This window comes from Miniopterus natalensis, chromosome 13 (assembly GCF_054644295.1).
Source record: "Miniopterus natalensis isolate mMinNat1 chromosome 13, mMinNat1.hap1, whole genome shotgun sequence".
Lineage (NCBI taxonomy): Eukaryota > Metazoa > Chordata > Mammalia > Chiroptera > Miniopteridae > Miniopterus > Miniopterus natalensis.
Genome location: NC_142093.1, coordinates 35,153,438 through 35,174,346, shown reverse-complemented (window position 1 = coordinate 35,174,346; position 20,909 = coordinate 35,153,438). Strand labels below are relative to the sequence as shown.

At 43.6% G+C, this 20,909-nt stretch overlaps 1 protein-coding gene across 1 annotated transcript in view; it reads right to left on the bottom strand.

The window, feature by feature from the left end:
* Positions 1–17,488: 17,488 nt before the first annotated feature.
* The window catches only part of SLC1A4 (solute carrier family 1 member 4), a 28,006-nt gene continuing 24,585 nt past the window's right edge, over positions 17,489–20,909 (bottom strand). Inside the window, exon 8 of the mRNA XM_087823601.1 lies at positions 17,489–20,418. Coding sequence (XP_087679727.1) covers positions 20,181–20,418 — 238 coding nt within the window. The 3' untranslated portion in view covers positions 17,489–20,180. The remainder of the gene's footprint in view (positions 20,419–20,909) is intronic.

Genomic DNA, 20,909 nt, shown 5'->3' with positions numbered 1-20,909 from the left:
TTGTGACCTGTGTCCTAGTACGTGACTAGACCCCGGGGAGGTAACCAGACCTCAGAAACGAACAGTGAGGGGTTCCCAGCCTCACCAAATATTCTTATGTCCCAAGGATGGCATGTAAGCTAGTGGGCTATTGGAACTGAGGGAGTCAGGTAAACTGAGAGACACTGGAGGTCTTGGCAGTGACCAGGGATGACCCCAAACTGCAGAGTCTTCTGAGGACCTCCCTTGGACAGCCTGAAATAGAATTTTCCTGTTGGTTTGGAGTTGAAATGAACTTGATTTAGATAATTTATTCCATAGTGGAGTTTTTTAAAAAGTTGTAGAGGATGAATATACTACATCAATAATTCGGCCCTGATCATCTTTGTGCATTTAGCCTTTTCTATACTATATTCAGGATTCTTTTTTGAAGGTAGATTCATAGAAGTAGAATTACTGATTGAAAGGATATAGACATTATTAAGGCTCTCAATACATATGACCTAAATCTCCTCCTCTGGATGGGTTGTACCTTTTCAGATTTGGATTTCAAAGTTAGGACCCCTCTTCAGTGGGGTCAGTGGAGGGTAGATTAGAAACCTGTTAGGAGGGTATTGCAATAGTTCATATGAGACATGAGGAAGGGCCAGTACGATTATGGCAGTGGGGAGAGAGAAAGGTGAAAGTTCCAGTGTCACTGAGGAGGCAATATCAATAAACCATCTATCTCCCCATGTGGGTGAAGGAAAGAGAGCAATCAAGAACACCTTACTGATTTCCAGCTTCGAAACCTGAGTAGATGAGAGTCATATCAACCAAGAGGCAGTGTGGTTTGGTGGCATGAGCCTGTGTTGTGGATCTAGCTAACCTAGTTTAAATCCCAGCTTCCCCATTAATTAGCTGTGTGGCCTTGGGCAAGTTATTGAAACTCTCTGAGCTCATTTGCCTAGATTTCCTCATTTGTGAAATCGCCACAGTAATTTGTTAGTCTCTCCAGTTACTGTAAAGATTAAATGTGAAAATGTTTTTAAAGCACCTGGCCTATTGTGGCTTTGAAGATATTAAAGAGGCCCTGGCCAGCTTGCTCAGTTGGTTAGAGCGTCATCCTGATATGCCAAGGCTGTGTGTTTGATCCCTGGTCAGGACACATACAAGACTCAACCAATGAATACATCAATAAGTGGAAAAACAAATCGATGTCTCTTTTCTCTCTCCCTTCCTACATCTCTGTAAAAATCAATAAATGAAAATTTTAAAAATTAAAACCAATACTATTGATAGAATAAATGTAGAGAATTAGAGAATAAAGAGTATATGCAGTTTGAAATAAGTTGTGTTTAAGTCCATGCAATAGACTTCATCTTTCTATGCTTCTCTCTCTCTTTTTTAAATCCTTACCCAAGGATATTTTTTCTGTTGATTTTTTTAGAGACAGTGGAAGATAGAGGGGGAGAGAGAGAGACAGAGAGAGAAACATCAACATCGGTATTTGGCCTTGGTAAGAATCGAACCCGGGACCTTTTCAGTCTATTAGCTGATGCTCCAACCACTCAGCCAAACCTGCTAAAGCTGTACTCTTTTTAAGAGACCTAGAGGTATGAGAAGGACTAGGAAAGGGGCTGGTGACCCCACTGTCCTTGGGAGTAAGCCAGAGGGCAGTGCTGCAGTTCTCAAGTATGACCACAAGGTGGAGTCCACTTTGTCGCAAAGAGCTCAGACTCACCTGACTTGGGGTGGGAGTGCAGTATTTATCTGCAAAACCTCTAGGGAGCATCTCTTCTGTGCTGGACTCTGCCTTCCAGAAGCTCCCTAACTTGAGTGACGGGGGCTGTAGTTTATGGAGGGCAGTTTCTCTTTCCCAGCATAGGGATTTAGGCTTTGACCTGGCCAGGGAAGTTTTCCTTCCAGGATGGTCACTGATGTATCTGACCAGATACAGAGTCAACTGCACACTGGGTTTCCAAAGAGCTAGAAATACTTTCCTATTTCTGAAAGTGGACTTAGAAAAAGGAACATTTAACAGAATTCAAGAGATTTCTTGGGGATGTATTATAAAACCTCTTCTCCACCCCACCCCACCCCCACTTAAACAAAAATGAGGACATTGTAACAGTTGAAAAGGGAATATCTGACCAAAAGCACAGGTCTTCCCTGCAGAGTGTGTTGGGGCATAATAAATCTCTCTTATTTAGAGAAAACAAAATTTCTTATTAACAGGAATTACACTGTTATCAGCATTACACTGGTATAAACTGAATGCATGTGTGTCCCCCTCCCCAAATACGTATGCTGAGACCCTAACCCCCAGTTTGGTTGTCTTTGGAGTAAGAAAGTAGTGATGGTTTTAAATGAGGTCACAGTCTTTTAAAAAAAGGTGAAAATAAGCATACAAGTAACTAGAATGCAAAATACTATAAGGCCTGGGATAGATATCATTTGGGGTGTCATCCCAGCCCACTAGCCATTCATTCCCCTTTCTCTAGAACCTGCCCCACCTGCCCTGGGATAGGGGCAAGCAGCAGCTGATGGCAGAAAGAGACTCTTATGAGAAAAACAAAGAGCAACAACACAACAAAATGGAGAGAGAGATGGAGCATGTCAGTGGACACATCCCTGCTTTTGTGTCCAAAGAATTTATAATCCCCAAAGGACTTTTGGGAAGTTACACCTACTTGGATTTCTCACTGATTCTAAATTACCATTTCTGTCATTTATATAGTTAGTCTAAACTGTGTATTTTTTTTCACATGCTAGAACAGCTTTTAGAAAAGGGTTTCAAGTTACTTTATGTGTGTATTTTAATTTTCTGCCTGCTTAATAAGCTCTCTGCATCATGGAGACTTCTCCACGAATCCTTGTTTACAAACCGGACAGGGATTCTGCGTATTCTGGGATACTGATGTCTACTAATAAACTGGTATAAATGGTTTCTCTAGTTCTATGTCTAGCTGGAGATAAAGAAATATATGGGTAATGCAGATATAAAATGTACCCATTCCTTCTTTCTATCTCCAAAGATTATTCACTGCTTTTCAGCTGTGTGAACTTGGACAAATTACCTAACCTTCGCTTCTCATTTGTAAGATGGCAATTACAATAATGCCAACCTCACTGGGTTGTTCTGAGGATTAAAGGGGATTATCTGTGTAAAGCGCTTAGCACAGTGCCTGGCACATCAGTAAACCCAATACTCAATCACAGTCGGCAGCCACCCAGGTAAAAGGAATGAAGAGTGTCTCTAAATGCTGCCATAGAGTGATCTCTAGTATGTTCTATGGAGTGAGAAAAGCAAGGTAGAGAAAGGTATCTAGAGTATGCAACCATACTAAATATAAATATTTAATTTATACATTTATAAATATAAATATTTACAATGAGGACAGGGATGGAAGCCAGACTTCTTTGAACATAACTTCATTTGTAGATTTGACCATGGAAGTAATTTACATAACTATAAAATAACAGAAAATTTTAAGGCCATCCCTAAAAATAAAATAAAACAAACCAGTTTTGGGGATAACCACCCAGAGAAGGAGCTCTTATAAGTGACTATAAAACAGAGTCACTTAAGTATACATTCCTGGTGGTTACACTATGGCCCTGGCCAGTGTGGTTTAGTGATTAGAGCATTGGACCATGCATCAAAAGGTCTCAGGTTCAATTCCCGGTCAAGAGCACATATCCGGGTTACAGGTTCAATCCCCGGCCCCTGTTGGGGCCTATGTGGGAGGCAGCCAATCGATGTGTCTCTCTCACTCCCTCCCTTCCTTCCACTCTCTCTTCACATCTCCCTCCCTCCCTCCCTCCCTCCCTCTCTCTCTAAAAATCAATGGAAAAACTATTCTTGGGTGAGGATTAACGAAATAATAAAGTATTACAGTGTGTAAAATCATAATTGTGCTAGTAGAATTGATATTCTGGCATTGTTGTGTGTCATGATATGATAAAGCAATACAATATGTGACGTTATAATTTTGTCATTCCCAGAGTAAAGGAGAACCAGGATTCTCAGTGTGGGAGAAAGGAGATATGGAAGTAAGATAGAAGAGGTCAAGTAAAATTCCCATAGTCCTGATTTTGAATGTGAGCTTTCAGTTTGAATTCAGAATGTACTTCTTGGCTCTGCCCATGGAAAAGACCTAGAAATAATGACTAACCCTGTAGCAATGAGCACTCCTAACCTCCAGATTGTGGCCTCGTGTATTAAAGTGTACCCACGGGATATTAATTATGGAAGTGACTGAGTGATGACATGGAGAGATAATGCCATAGAAAGAAGACTTATTACCTACATTTCCTACGAGAAGGAGAATGCCACACCATGCAGGGCCATGTGGGGAAGCACCAGATTTAGTCAGGATGCAAAAAGAGTGGAGAGAAAGCCTGGTGCAGAGATTTTTAATGTGTTTTCTGTGAGAAAGACATGGCTGGGCAGGGTGAACAGTTCAGGACTGGATGGTCTGAATAATGTCTGTGGGCTCTAGAAGTAGGTTCTAGTTGTCTGGTATCTGGCCCTGGGTTGATTTAGGGCAGGGGGAATATTGGCTTGATGTGTGAGAGTTAGATAAAGGAGATGGTTGGGAGTACGAACTCAGGATTGGTTAGTTTGTATCTGAAAGGCGTATTGGCAGGTAAATTATTACTTTAGGAATTAGCTAACCCAGTGAGGGACAGTCTCATCCCAGTCAGCAAGGCTCTGAAAGATGTCAAAACATAAAATTACAACATGATTAATACATCTCAAAATACCATTTCCCACTAAAAGGAGTCAGTAGTCCTTAGAAATATTGTTGGCTCCAGGAAATATATGAGATGAGCTTAGATCTTGTCCTATTAGAGATTAAGGAAGCTTTCAGAGATGGCTTGGGTGATACCAAGAGGGCTCAGGAGCCAACTTGAGGAGCCAAAAATGGGATCATTTCAGCATCAATAAGAATAAAAACTGCAGTGGATTAAACCACATAAAATATATTTAAAGTCAACTCGGTGTTTTGAAAACTAGTAAACAAAGAAAAAGAATCAAGTACTTATCCTATTTTTCCATAAAAACTGTACCACCTAGTAACCAAATAGTAAATGAAAGGCATCTTCTTTGTTTAATGCTGTATGAGGAATGTGAAATTAGACTATCACCATTTGATAAGCCCTAATGTATTAAAGGATCTAGGTATGGGATATCAACACCTGTTGTCATAGCAAAAAGAGAAACAACCAGACATGAAAAGCCTCCTGCTAAAAGAACATACCACTCCCCAGGAAGTACTCTTGCAAAGACATTGGACCCAAATCTGAATGAGCCTCTTGTTCCAACAACCAAATTATAAGAAATTCAAAGGAGAGGGCAGCACATGAAGTGATGCCACCATAGAGTTTTGTGTTTTTGTGTTTTTTTTAAATATATATCTTTATTGATTTCAGAGAGAGGAAAGGAGAGGGGGAGAGAGATAGATAGAAACATCAGTGATGAGAGAGCCATTGATTGAGCCCACAACCTGGGCATGTGCCCTGACCGGGAATCGAACCCCGATTGCCTGGATCCTAGGTCGACACTCAACCACTGAGCCATGCCTAGCCAGGCACCATAGAGTTTTAATCATCAAAATCCAGACTGGGAAACTCTCCAGGCCAAATGTTCTGCTGTTTTCAACAAATCAATTTCAATGAAAAAATTTTAAATGGGGCAGGGTATAGGGGTGGGGGACATAGGGACTAAGAGACATGTCAGTCAATTGCAGTGTCGACTTGATATAGATCCTAATTCAGATAAGCCTTTTAAAAGTTATAACTTTGAGCCCTTATCTGTTAGATATATACTAAAATATTTATGGATAAAATCCTATGCTGTCTGGGGTATGCTTCAGAGTAATACAGGAGTGGGATGTGGGTGGGTATAGAAGAAATGGGATTGGTCAGTGTGTGATGAACACATAAAGGTTCTTTATGCTATTCTGTTTAGTGTGTATTTAAGGTTTTCCATAATTAAAAGGTTAAAAAGGAATGTGAAGTTGATAGAGTATGCAATTAGACAGGCATGAGCAGAGCAGAAACAATGGGCCAGGTATGGAATGTCACCAGGACGGAAATTCCCAGGTGCCTGCAATGAGCAAAACTAGAGAAAACAACTATTTTCTCACCCCCACAGTGACCTTTCCTCTCCTAGCATGTTGCTAGTCCTGCAATATAGACCCCATTAGAGGAGAATAGCCTCATACAACTCCCATACAAACCCTTGCACGACCACTCCCTTAATTAAGCATTAAGCCAATAAGGTTCTGATCAGCATTAAATAATCTTAGGAACAATGTCTCAGGTCTGTTGACCACAGAGACAGAGTTTTTGTCAAACTAGAGATAATATCTAGGCCTCAGTTGTGTTTAAACTACATTCCCAGACACTATAGCTGACATTAGGACCAGAAGCAATGACTAATGACCACCCTGAAAGGACACTCTTGAAAAGCTGATGAATATTCTATTGCGATCCTCTCCTGAGACCTCCCCTAAAAATCCCTGCCTTTGGAAAACAGATAAAAACCCTTAAGACAAAGGACCCAGTGCATACTCTCTCTGGAGCACACTGTGCCTTTCTTCCCTTAGATGTGTTATCTTTGCTTGCTTTCTCCTAATCTCCAAGGGCCCTTCCTTTGCCTCTGTAACTTATTTCCTGAGTCCACACAACCCAGCTGGCTCACTTCTACCTATGTGATTTTGTAAATAAACATCTTATGCCAGAGTTCTTGGCTGTGAATTATTTCTTAACCAAACTGAAGAACTAAGGTCTAACTCTGCCATTAACAAAGTAACAACAATAACATTTCAGCAATTATTCCCTCTCTGCCCAGCCCCACATCTCCAGCATAGCCCATTAATATAAAAAGACCAAAGACTAGCAGTCTACTTGGGTGGTCATGACTCAGTTTTCAAATTCTTTATTAATAGAGCTTTCCAGGCACATTTATAATAATAGATTAATTCTTATGGAAATTAGGTAGCCTAGATTAATTCATTCAGAAAACCAAAAATGACCCTTTTAAGTTAAATGCTAATGATTTTGATTAAGCTTTTTCTAAATGTCTTATATCATTCCCTGTCATCGGAAATTGTTACAGTTTAATTTTTTTAATTTTAATTTTTGTAATTTTATGACTTCAAGTCATTGTTGAGAAACCTCAGGCATTGTGTTGGCTGTAATCCAGCCTGGGGGGGGGCAATTTAATTATCTGGTGTTATTAGTGTAATTCACAGCTCTGAGACTTTAATTCTTTTATTTTATTTGGTGGCCTACCTATTTCCTCCTTTTTGCCATCCAAATATCAGCTCCTCCTACAAAATATATGTAATTGTAATGTGCTCATCACTATCCCTTTTTTAATCTTCGTTACAATCTAACAGGGTACCCTGTACACAGTAAGCACTCAATAACCAGTTAGTGAATTGGATTAAACCTGGGAAGAATGGAAGGTAGCCAGAGGAAATAAAATAATTAAGCCTATTAAATCATTAGCCTTAATTTTAGACACATCACTTAAGCTTCTGAGTATAGTTTGGTAATTCATACCTGAGTTCCAAATGGTTGAGGTTGCCAGGAGTCTGGCTGCTAAATTAAATGGGGGTTGTGACTCTATTATATATTAAAAGGTATGTTTGCAGGCACACATAATTACTGCTAATTATACCACAGGAAGAACAAAAGTAGCAAATTGATAAAGGAGTTCTATTACTACTTCTAATATGAAGAATAGCCCTTGATTACCTTAAGTACAACCCTTACCTTCATTGTAGATATCAGTATATGAAAGTATTATTTACAAAATTCCAAGGTACTTGTTGAAATTAAAACACTTTTTAAAAAGTCCTCACCTGAGGATATGTTCACTGATTTTCTTTAGAGAAAGGAAGAGTCAGTTGCCTCCCATACATGCCCTACTGGGCACTGAACCTGCAACCTAGGCATCTGCCGGAACTGTAAATCAAACCCACAACCTTTTTGGTGTACAGGATGATGCTCCAAGCTGAGCTACCTGGCAAGGCTAAAACACATTTTTTAGGGGAAAAAAAAAGTTTTGGTTTCAGAGAGAGGAAGGGAGAGGGAGAGAGAAACATCAATGAGAGAGACAGAAATATCAATTGCTGAGCCACTCTGTCCTAGCTAAAATACATATTTATAAAAGCAGATAAAATATTTTTACTAGGCCTGGCCGTTGTGGCTCAGCAGTTGAGCATCAACCTATGATCTAGGAGATTGAGGTTCAATTCCTGGTTGGGGCACATGCCTGGGTTGTGGCCTCAACCCCCTGTAGGAGGCATGTAGGAGGCAGCCAGTCAGTTGACTCTCTCATCATTGATATTTCTATCTCTCTCTCTCCCTCTCCTTTCCTCTCTCTGAAATCAGTAAAGACATATTTAAAGATATATCATTTTACTAAAACAAAGAAGGAAAAAAGAATCTATAATCTTCATTTAATTGGTCTTTCCCACTAAAACATTTGCTCTTTACCTATGAGATAACATCTTAAGTGTATCTTTGGTAGGCACTCAATTATTTCTCACTAACTATAGTTTTGCTCAGGCATTAAAAACTTGGAGTCAACCTAGATTCTTCTTGGTATCCAATCTCATCCATCTCATTTTGTGGCATTCAATCCATTCATAAATCCCACTGATTACCTTTGAATTACCTTCAAAATCCATCTGGGATCCAGCCATCTCAGCACATCCACTGCTACACCCAATCCAAATCACCGTGCTCCCTCTTCTGAGCTTTGTTTTAGCTTTTTATCTGGTCTCCTACTTCCACCACTGTTTGTTCTCTATCAATTAGCTGTCGTGATTGTAGGAAGACAGTCTTATCATATCTCTTCCCTCAGTACCCTCCAGTAGCTCCCAGGACACACCAATCCTCATCACTGTCTACTTGTCTACACAACCTGGCCCCTGCCTGCCTCTTGGAACTCATTTCATCCACTCTCCCCCACAGCTACTTTGCTCAAATCACATGTTTTCTTGCTGCTCTTTAAACACACACTAAATATTTGTTGAATAAATGAAATACAATAGTTTCTGAATGAATGAGTTCTATAATAATTATAATCAATAACAATTAGTATAAACTATTATATTATCCCAGCCCAGGGAGATGTTATTTTACCCAATTGGTCTAAACTGGTGGTTCTCAGCCTTTACCTGTGATCAGAACCACTTGGAGGGCTGGTTAAAACTCAGGTGGTTAATCCCATTGTTAGAGTTTCTGATCCAGTAGGTCAGAAATGGGCCTAAATATTTTCATTTTTGGCCTAAATATTCCAGCCTTAAAGGCCAATTGACCATTCTGAGCAGAAATTCAGCAAATTTTGTCCTGTTGTTCCTATCTGCTCTTTGGATGAAAAAGATTAAGTGCAGAAATGTATAGGGAAAACATCCTGGACCTCATTTTTGGACACTTAGCCACAGGGTGGCCCCCTAGTTCCAGTAATGACTCCCTTGGTCCCCAATTAGAACAGCTTTTGTTGTTTGGAGAAGTTCTACCCCCCCCCCCCCCCTTAAGTGAATTTAGCTGCAGGACCAGTAGTTTGCTGTTCACAAGAGGCTGTCATGGGACATGTGGGTGGCTTTGTTAGCAATGTAAAATTCTATGCTCTATTGGAAGTCACTGCAGTCAGTCAGATGGAAATGACACAGGGAAAGGAAGTTTGAAAGTTGAAAGTTGAAAGATGAAAGGAGATTTTGTTAGGGCCAAGAAGGAAGAATGTACCCAGGACAAACATCCATATCTGTCCGTCATGCCATCCTGCATACACCACTCACACCCCTTCACAGCCCCCAAAGCCATCACTACTGTGTGAAGAGAAGGGGGCCTTTCATTCAGTTGCTAGTTGCCCTTCCCTGGCCTCTTCACCTCTCTCCCAAGCAGGCAAGGGGAGTCCTGGCCCAGCAAGTGTGGGAGAAAATGATAGGACTGAGGGCCTGGGCACTCCACCTTCCTGGGCATGCCACCTTCCTGGGCATACCACCTTCCTGGGCATGCCACCTTCCTGGGCATGATGCTGGAACCTGAGGAGGAGCTGGGCTAGCAGCTGATGGGCCAAAAGCATGAGCCCTGAGGAACTGGGAGGCAGGGAGGCAACATGTGTGGACTCTATGTAGGGCTCTTCCCTCTTCTCCCCTGCACACCTGTTCTCTTCCTTCTCTTTCTTTGTAGAGTGAACCCCAATTTTATACATTAATGGAGTTTGGAAAATGCATCCAAGTGAGACTGTGCAAAAGTTAAATGTAGCCTTCCATATTATAAGGGGGTTTCCACTCCCAGAAAGGTAAACAAGGCTTTAAAATTCCTAATGACACTTTGTCCATTAGACATATGTTTCAGTTAATATAGTTTTAGCAGTTTAAGTGTGTTCCTTACATGGGAACAGGCAGTTGTTCCTTTCCCCCCAATAAGGGTCTTGTTGAGGTGATAGATTGACTGCTTTGGGTACTACTGGTGATCTTTAATCTTTGTTTCATTTTTTATTAAATTTATGAGATGTATGCATCTCATCACAAATATCATTACTCTCATTTCTCTGTTTTCTTCTTATTTGAGAGGGAAAAAAGAACAAGGGTAAGTGCAATAAAATAAATAGCCATAAAACAAATATTGCTGAACTAAGATGCCGACACCACAGTAATGGATCCACTGGCTGGAGGGCAGCATTGTGAGAGGGTTTGAAGTACTCATTTATTCATGAAAGTCTGCATTTGTCACATGACAGGCATTTAGGGAAATCCAGCCCTTGTCTGGAATAGGGGGATGTGTCCTGTAAATGGGAGTTATGGCCCATCCTGCCTGTTGGCCCCTCATGGCCCATTCTAATTCCTCTACCTACCTGAGCTATTTGAAGCCTGAGCAACTAGAAACCACTTTCCTGGACTTCCTTGAAGCTCTGCCAAACAGAGGCACCTGTGTGAAACTCAGAAGGTGAGGCTGGGAAGGTGGAAGTGAGAAATATAGGATGGAGTTACACTGGGAGATCAGGTTGCAGTAGCTTGGCGGTGGGTTCCCACGGCCTGGTTCCTAGTGTCCCAGATGTGGGGTGGTGGGCAGTAGCAACAAAGGAACTTCTCTTAGTGCACTTTTAGAACTCAGAACTCCTAGCTGTGTTGTTCATGGCCACTAGCAGCCCACCTCTTCCCTTATCCCCAGAAATTCTGTATGCTCCTTACTAAATACCCTGTAATCAACACTTCTGCTCTTCATAACTTGAGTGGGTTCTGTTGTCTCCAACTTGCAATTCTTACCAATAGATTATCCAAATCAAAGCTCTTCAGCCTGGGCTCAAGGAGATCTGGCATAACATTATTGTCTTTAAATCCCCTGAAGTTGTGACCTGTCTCCCATTATACTCTCTTCTGGTTACCGTTCACAGGTTTGATCACTTTTTCCCATGTGCTCTGATGTTTATCAGTCAGAAGGGTTCCAGCACTCCCTACCTGATGGCTGATCTTTGCCCTGTTCCCTCATCAGGTTCCTTGAAGGTGTTCATTTGGATGTCCAGCCTCACATTCTTCCTTGGTACTTTTGTAGGGCCAGCAGTTCCTATTTACAAAAGGCTGCCTTAAGGCACTGTCACTTGGACGTTTTTTGACAGCTATCACCATGAGAACACAAACACCATGAGGAAGTAAACACATTTACTTGCATAACTCAAAACAGAAAAACAAAGCACAAGTACTCATTGATCCAGAGCTTACAGCATGGCATGCCATGAGAACTCCCATTGGCCAGGGGCATACAGTGATATTCCATCTACTGGCTAATGGGTATTGTAGAAAAAAACCCAACTATGTCAACTCTATTCTTTAATACTGTAACCCCTCATGTGAATGGCACTCTCAGCTTTAAATATAACAATACCAGGGGAGAATACTTCTATTGTACAATAAGGCAGATGGCAGGGAAGTTGAATGTAGGCACTGAAAGCCACCTAGAGGTTTATCCACTAGACAGTGACAGAAGGCACCTGTGCTAAGAAAGGACATAAAATGGCTGTGAGTCTAATACCAAATTCCAGTGTGTAGGGGAAACTTCCCACATGACTGAGCAATTCTTCAACACCAGCTGGGTGTCCTACAATTCAACTAAATTCTGACTCTATCTGGAGACAGCATCAGGTCCCACAGGTTAAGGGCTCAGTCCTACAACACTGCCTCCGCTTCAGATGCCAATTACAAACCCAGGTAGGTTAGCAGCTGTGCTTGTGACTAACTGGCTCTATATCAGGGGCTCTCATGACCCTCTCCTTAGGTTTGATTAATTTGCTGGAGTGGCTCACAGAACTCAGGAGACCTGTTTACGCACTAGATTACCAGTTTATTATAAGAGGATATATCTTAGGAACAGCCAGGTGGAAGGGATGCATAGGGCAAGGGCAAAGAGCTTTCATTCTCTCTCTGAAAGTGTCAGTCTCCCCACACCTCCACATGTTCACCAACCTGGTAACTCTCTGAGCCTCATCCTTTTGGGTTTCTATGGAGGCTTCATTACATAGCCATGATTGATTAGATTATGGCAATCAATTCAACCTCCAGCCCCTCTCCCAGGAGGTTAGGCAGTGAGACTGAAAGTTCCAACCTTCCAATCACATTGTTAGTTCTCCTGACAACAGCAAGCCCCTTCCTTAGCCACTTTCCACAAGTCATCTCATTAGCATAAACTCAGCTGTGGTTGAAAGGGTCTGGTTATAAATAACAAGACACCATCTTACCTTTATGGCTCTGAAGCAATTTTAGGAACTGAGAGGACAAGAGACAAAATATTGTAACAAAAGATGCTTCCACTGCTCTTATTGCTCAGGAAATTCCAAGGATTTGGGGACATGTGAGCCAGGAACTGTGGACAAAGACCAAACATATATGAGAAATATATTTTGGTCACCTGAATGACCAAATATATATTTCTTATAAATCACAATATTGTACTAGTTTAGTGGTTCACAGTCTTGGCTGCACCTTAAAAACACCTGGGCCTTTTTAAGGCTGATGGAATCAGAATCTCTGTGGGTAGGGCTCAGGCATTTTATTTAAGTTCCAGTGATTCTGATGAGCCCTTAAGGTTGAGAACTACTGGATGGGGCTTTCTACTTTGCCCTATTTATTCTTGTGAATATGGCTTTTTCTTCCTACAGGTGTTTCTAACAAGTAGCTTTTGAGGTTGGAGGCCAGCTTCCTGTTCAAAGGCTCTCTCCTACCCAGATCAGAACAAACACCTACTTGATGTTTGTTCCTCATTATGGAAAGAGGTTACCAACCCCTGCTCTAAGGAAAGTATGTCCCCATCCTCCTGCCCCATTTGCCACTGATATTGTTTGATGGAATTGGAAAGCCAGGTAAACTGTGCTGTAATGTTCAGCCCAGGAAAGAGGGTTTAGCCATCCCAACCCTAGGACAATGGCCTGAGGTTGGCTGGTTGGCTGGTTGGGATTTTTACCAGCTGGAAGACAAACTAAGATCATATCTGATGGACACTCACTCCAAGATGGCCCTCAGTGATCCTTGACTGCTAGTGTTTGTGGGGGTTCAAAACAAGCCACCCCAAGATGTGCTTCAGTGATAAGCAGATTACTTGGAAATAAAGGCAATTTTCACTTCAGGCTTAAAAAAAGATTTGGTTCCTCCCTTTAACTACTATTGACCGGACAGGGCAAATTCCTACTTACTAAAATCATCCTATGAGGATCCTTTGAAGCCCTCAAGGCACCTTACCTCCCCGCTAGCTCAGGGTGTCTTATATACCTCAATCCCCCTTTCTATCTCTGAACCTCTCCTGCTTGTGGGGTCTCTGACTCTCTCATGTATGCAGGGTTCCCATACATATTAAATACGGTTATTAAATGTGGTTAGTACCTAAAGAAGGGGCTTTTTGTTGACCTGTGGGCCATGGTTGGCCGACCACTGCTTTAGATGATCAAGATGAGATTAGCTGAGAGAAATTCCAATGGGGAATAGGAAACCTAAGAAAAGACATGGCCACCCAAAGTCACTGGTAACCACTACAGAGAGTTAGATCTCCTGCCAGGTCCTGTCCCCCAACCCCCACTTTTCTTCCTAAGAAAGTATTACTCACTTATGGAAAAGTACATAAAATATGTATTCACAACTTAATGAACTATCACAAAGCAAACACTCATCCAGATGAAGAAATAGAACTTGCCAGCACTTCTAGAGGTCCCTCTTGTCCCCCTCACCAACCACTGCCCCTGCTCTCTACTTGAAGAAGGCTACTAAACTGACTTCTAACCCTGTAGACCACTTTTATTGGTATAAATGAAATAATAGCATATAGAGTATTACACTCTGGTGTCTAGACTCTTTCGGTCATGGCCATTGTTGCTCTTGTGTTTCTAGAAGGATTGAATGTAGTGAACCACTACTCACAGATCCCAGGGCTGCCTTTTTGGCATGAGATTGGTTCTCTTAGAGGGCCTTGGCTGGAGGTGAGGAGGGCCTGTGAGCCATCCAACCACCCAGCCCAGGCTGCTCTGCGGACTAGAGAGACTGATGCTACAAAGTGCCTAGCAACAAACCCGGATATCTTGTGACAGACACGCTAACACTCAGAAAAACTACCTGAGCAGTGAAGTTGATTAAGGAGGTTCCTCTTGACCTCAGATCAGCCCTATTCCCTCTGAGACTCATTAGCCTCCATCTATTAAAAAGGAAAAATAATGCATAGGGCAGACATACGTGAGTGTGAGTCAAGCCTTTTAACTGCAGCCCGCCTCCAGAGTTCAGGGCTGGGTGTGTAGTGGTGGAGGCTGTGCACTGCACAGCTCCGGGAGCATTGCTTACACAGGACACAGCGTGGATGGTGCCACGTGGAAGTGCACAGGGCAGTTAGCAGGATGTGAGCAGAATCAGTTGCCTGGATCCAGACTACATTTCAACTTAACATGTGGTCTAGATACACAGACCGTCATTAGTTATACATGTTTGGGAGGAGGCTCTTCAAATTATTTAAGTGTTCTAATTAACCCTTCAATCAGAAATTCTTTTTTTTTTCTCCCCTCAACAGGCTAAAGTGATTGAGTCTGTATTTGAATGATTAAGATCTTATAGGATCTCCTTTGGGTGTGTGTGGGCAGAATGTGTAGTGAAGGTGGGTGGTGGTTGTTTTTTGAACATCAATTCTCTTTAGTTAGGATGTACCTATAAAAGGAAACAAATATACATATATATATATATATACACACATATACATACACACACACACATATAAAAGATGTCTAGAATAGGCAAGTCCGTAGAGACAGAGCATAGATTAGTGGTTGCTGGAGATCCTGAGATTCTTTCTGGGATGATGAAGCTCTTCTGGAATTAGATGGTGGTGGTGGTTGCACAACTCTGAATATACTAAAAACTACTGAATTATACATTTTAAAAGGGTGAATTTTATGGTGAGTGGATTACATATCAATAAAATTATTATCTAAAAAAAAAAAGTGAAGAGAATCTGAATCTTTACTGACCCCAGGACACCCCTGAAACTATCTTCTCAAAGAAGGAACACTTCTGAGCTTTAGGCACGATTGTCCTTCTCCCTAAAGGCAGAGCCTGGGGACAGTTGTGCCCTAGGACTTGAGGCAAGTTAGCCTGTTACAAACCACCCTAAGAATCCTGAAGCTATCATCTCAGTCTTGGCCCAAGTAATCCTAAAGCTGCTAAAACCCTGCCCAACACTGATCTATTGTTTCTAAAACAAAAATCAGATTTCAGACCCTGATTTGATAAATTTTAGGATACTCAGTTCCAACTCTCTGAAAAGATGAAAAACTAGTGAGGGCTCAGGGCTCTCACTCACTGAGAGCCCCAAGTAAAGGCGCCTGCAGGTGGAGGACCCTGAGGTTGGGAGTCACACCAGAGCCCCGGCACCCCAGCCTGCCTTTGCCTCCTGAGTACAATAAATAGGGGTTGAACGTGGGCCGGGAGAGCAATTCCTCTCCAGAAGGCAAGAGTGTTATTGCTGGGAGCTGCCTGCTTCCTGAGCTGCGACTTGGGAGGATACTGCTGGAGAGAGGAACGCTAGAGCGGTGGGCTTCTTTTGCAAGTAAGGGTGTTCAAGCGCATCTGACAATTGTTTATAAGGCTCGGTTCCATTCCTACTAAGCAGTTGTCCAAATAGATTTAGAACAAGTGTTCAGAATGGGCCCACTCCCACACTACATAGGCAAGGATCAGCAGAGGGGCCCAGGAGCTGAAGTACAAGTCTGTCTGTCTCTTCAAGGGGAAAAGGGATCAAGCACGAGCAGCCACTTGCAGGGCCCGAACGCAAAGGGACGCAGGCTGGCTGGGAAACTTTCCCGCCATCCTGTGTCTGATTCGAAAGCCAATGCTGACAGGGCATGCTCCACATACCGGGCCCCTTTCTGAGCCATTTTACATATATTATCTCCTCTACTCTTCACAATTGCCTATGCCATTGGTATGATTAGTATCCCCACTTTAAAGATGAGGAGACTGAGGCACAGAGAGGTTATTGTGCCCAGGTTCACAAGCAAGCAAGTGGCAAAGCTGGGACTGGACCCCAGACAGTGCATGCTCCTCCTTACTCCATGGTTTATCCCATTCAGAGATGTCATTGGAAGTTTCCCTGCACAGGCTCAGGTGACCCCACAGATCTGTTCTCTTACTGCGCATCTGGAAGAGGAGGCTTACAGAATTGCTCCTCTGGATATGGCTACGTGAAAGCGGAACCACTGAGCACTAATCTCAGCCTCCAAACACTCTCCATCCATAACAGAGAATCAGGGCAGCTGCACTCCAAGGTGGGAACCTAAATTTTGTTAGTAACAGGCCCCATCTGGCCCTTGATCTGGACAAACTCCCTCCCCATCCCTTTGGGCCTTGCCCAGAAATTAAAAGCAGTTTCTGTATAATATGAAGAGCTGGAAATGTCCAGGTCAGAACAGGGACTTGTTTCTTCAGAAGCCCCAGGGAGTGGAAACTACACCGCCAGTGTGAGCTTGTAGGGTAATATTATAAGAGGCTTCTAAATTCCCTGATCGTGCTGGAATGTGGTGTCGCTGAAAAGGAGATTATATAAAAGAATGGGCTGGGTGTGGTGGTGAGGATGGCAGAGGCTCGGGCAACTCCCTAATGCTGGGACTTTCTGAGCAATTCTATGGAGCTTAGTTCTTGGTTTACCGAAGGTACTCAATTAAGGCCTATTGACCTAGTTGTCCTAAAAAAACTTAACTTTATGGAGGTATGTGGCAAGACTGCTCACTTTTTGCAAGAGCCCTGCTAGTGTTGAATGGGACGCACCCAGAAGCAGCTGGTTACCATCAGCCGCAAGCCAAATCAGTGATGGCTCCACAGCAGCTTTGCTCACCCGAGCGGGGCCTACCCTGCCTCAGGGGTCATGCTGGCTAAAAGCTGGGGGGGGGGGGGAATCAATTCAGTCACCCACGGGCCATTTTCTAGTAAGAGCTCCATCAGCATGTGCCACTTCAAAACACAAGGAATAAAGGAACATGTAGATCCTAGTAGAAACACTGTATTCATTTTTTGAAGACTGCTATGTTTAAGGCAAATGTCAGGCATACAAAACAGTCACAGATGTACAGCACTTGAACAGTATTTACAACGTGTTACAAGAGAACGGTGGGGAAACATCTTCAGACTACGAGAAAGTAGGATTTCCCCAGCTGGGTCCCTCCTGGTCTGGTTCCTCTTGTGGACTGAGAAACAGGGAGAAAAACAGTACCTTCTCCCTCCCAGGGGAAGGTGAATTATCACCATAGGGAAGAACCCCCTTCAGGCCCTGGCACTGTCTGTACTGCATTTCCAGGTCCAGCATGAACGATGTGCAGTCACTGGGTCTTACTGTCCAGCTCCAATTCCCATGTTTTGTGAAATTCACCACTAGAAACAGGAAAATCAGGATGCCAAAGCCATGCAACCTGCAGTTAATTCACCTCTATCCAAACTCAAACTTGCTTGGATTGGAGCTCAAAGAACACACACACACACGTGTGCACATATGTATATGCACATATAGCCATATATATGTGGAAGAGGGAAAGATGAAATAGCCTGAAAAACAGTGAATGTTCATTTGTAGTTTGGAATCAATGTGATTGTCTCCCCCTTTGAAAACAGAAGGGTATCAGCAAACTCTTGCCAGTGGGTAAAGGTTTCCAGATACCTCTCAGCTCAGTTCCTGGTTTGGTCATTCCAGACTTTGCATGAGAGGCAAGTGGTTTAAAGATTTGGAGGGAGCTGGGTCAGCTCTGTGCCCTATGGCTCCTGCCCACCCCACCCCTTCTGTTCAGGCAAGGCCCTCTGATTTTATAACGGAGGAGCTTGACCGTCTCTGTCCTATCCACCCATACTCATTGCAGTGGGACGCACATCATAATGGTGTGTTCCCCTTCTGCAGGGCCTGGGTGACAGCAAAACCATAGCAACAGGGAAAACAAAGGAATGAATGAGGGTGAAAGTTGGGGAGCTTTGATGGTCTGTTGAGGTGTGGTAGAAACAGTGCCTGGGTCTGGGAGTCACGGGGAAGTTGGGTACCAGGAAATGCAATGAAAGGTGAGGTGGTTAATTCAGGAACACTTGGAGGACATTGGGAAGAGGCTGCCTTTGATGCCATCAAGGAACTACAAAGAGAATGAGCGGCGTGATAAACGGGGCTATGCACACAGAGAACAAAGCCCTGCTTGGAAAAGTTATCTTCACCCGAGACAGAGGTCTCCGTGGAAAGAGGTATCACTTAGGTGAAAAAAACATGAGTAGGGGTGTTAGCACTTGATATCCAAGAAGTGAAATGGTCGTTTTCACCGATTCACTCAGTTTACCTCACCAAATCCCATAGAGGTAGGTAAGAGGCAGGTGACATCAGCCCCATTTTACAAATGGGGTAAAGTGAGGCCCAGCACTCACTGCAGGTCACACCATGGATCCACACTAACAGCCACAGTACCATAGCAGTCTTGCACCTTTTAGGTCTTCCCTGTCACTGGCCATGCTGATCTTCTCTATAAAGGCCCTTCACCTGGATTCAAACCAAGTCAGTAGGTATCTGGAGGAACATGGAATCTGGCTTATACTTTAAACTCTGATGTACTGGCAGGAAAGGAAACCAAGTCTACGGAAATCAGCCAAAGCCAGGGGGTCTGGGGACCTGGGAATGGGGGTAGTCTACCCCAGTTAGTGAATAGGTTTGTATTGTTTAATTTTAACTTTATTTATTTATTTTTTTTGCAAGAATGTATTATTTTAGGGATGGTCTAGTTGAACTGAAATAATAGATTGATAAACCAATCAGGGTCCTGAATGTGATGACCACATCACACCTCCCTAGAAGAAGAGACATCTCTCTGTCCCATTGCCACATCAGAGTGGATGGGGATAGTGTTGTGAGGCCCAGGTGATAGAAGCTGAAAACTACCCCAAGGCTGGGAGGAGAATGGGGACATTTGTGTGTGCGCGTGCATGTGTGTGTTTGTGTCCCCTATCCTAGTTAGGTTGCTTCCCTTCCCTCTGTAGGCTGCATTCCCCCACCTTTCTTTGACCTCAGAATTTACACTGTTTACTCAGTGCCACTGACCAGAGAACACAGCAGTGCTAACACCATCTGGAGTATTCCTAACTTGACAATGTGCAGCACTACCAGCCCCCCAGCAACCCTTGAACCAGAAGCCAGCTGCACCCAGTTGTAGCACAGACTTTAACACCCAAAGTCCCAGCTCAGCGAATTCCAGCCAAGGCTAAGAATTTGGGAATATTTCCAACCACTGTGGCTCGCAAGGTAATATGACAGATGATTGCAAGCCCCCCTCGGTTTGCCCAGAAAGTACCCAATGCAGAGGGACTAGGTGCAATAAAGGGCACATCCGCATTTCCCCAAGCTTTGACCATCAGGTCCCTGCAAGCCTGTTATTTCCCTGAGCCTGGCAGCTCGAGGGCATGTTTCAAACAGAAGCTGGTGCTCACACAGTTGCATCTAGACAGGGATCAAGCTGAAGTCAGAGTGTCCTAGTCGTCAGGAACCAGCTCTGGCAGGGAAGCCCAACACCTGTGCTGAGAAGTGACCCTCAAACCGGTGATTGGGCCAACTCATTGCCCGGAGGCTAAAGTCAGTGAGGGCAGTGCCTGGTGTCCGGTGGCTGGACTGACAGGTCAGGCACTACCGCTGGCAGGCAAGCTGGAAGCCCAGCCCCATCACAGAACCGACTCCTTGGATTCCAGTTCTGTGGCACCGGCAGCGGGGCCGCCAGCGGGGTTCTGGTGCGTCACCAAAGGTGACGTCTCCTCCACTGACTTGCAGTTGGGGACGGCTTCCACTTTCACCTCGCTCAGTTCCTGCTCCCCTTTCTTCATCGCCCTCTGATTCAGGTGGTGGAGAATGCCCGCGCCCAGGGCGTCCCCTTCCACGTTCACCACGGTGGTGGTACGGTCCCTGGTGGGAAAAGAAAGGCAGGTGTTACAGCCAGTGCCACCTGGAGCTACTGAGGGTGGCCCCGTCACAGGAGGCTAAGGCCACAGAGAAGCCAAGATAGTGAGGGGTCCCGCTGTTTCCTGGACAGTACGCTACTAGGGCATACGACCTCACTCTACTCTCAATTGACTTTCTTTTAATGTGTTTTTTTCTTATGAAAGTACTCACTGTAGAAAACTTGGGGGGAAAAAGTATAAAGAAGAAAACAAAAGTCACTGGCCCACACTTCACAGTCCTGAGTGAGCCAGTACTACCATTTTGATCGTTTCCTTCCAGTTTTCTTTCTGTGCAGGTATTTCAGGTATAACAGAAACCATTATCTAAAAATCACACTCGGCCGGGTGTGGCTCAGCGGTTGAGCATCGGCCTAGGATCCAGGAGATCGCGGTTCAATTCCTGGTCAGGGCACATGCCTGGGTTGGGGGTTTGATCCCCGGTTGGGGGCGCTGCAG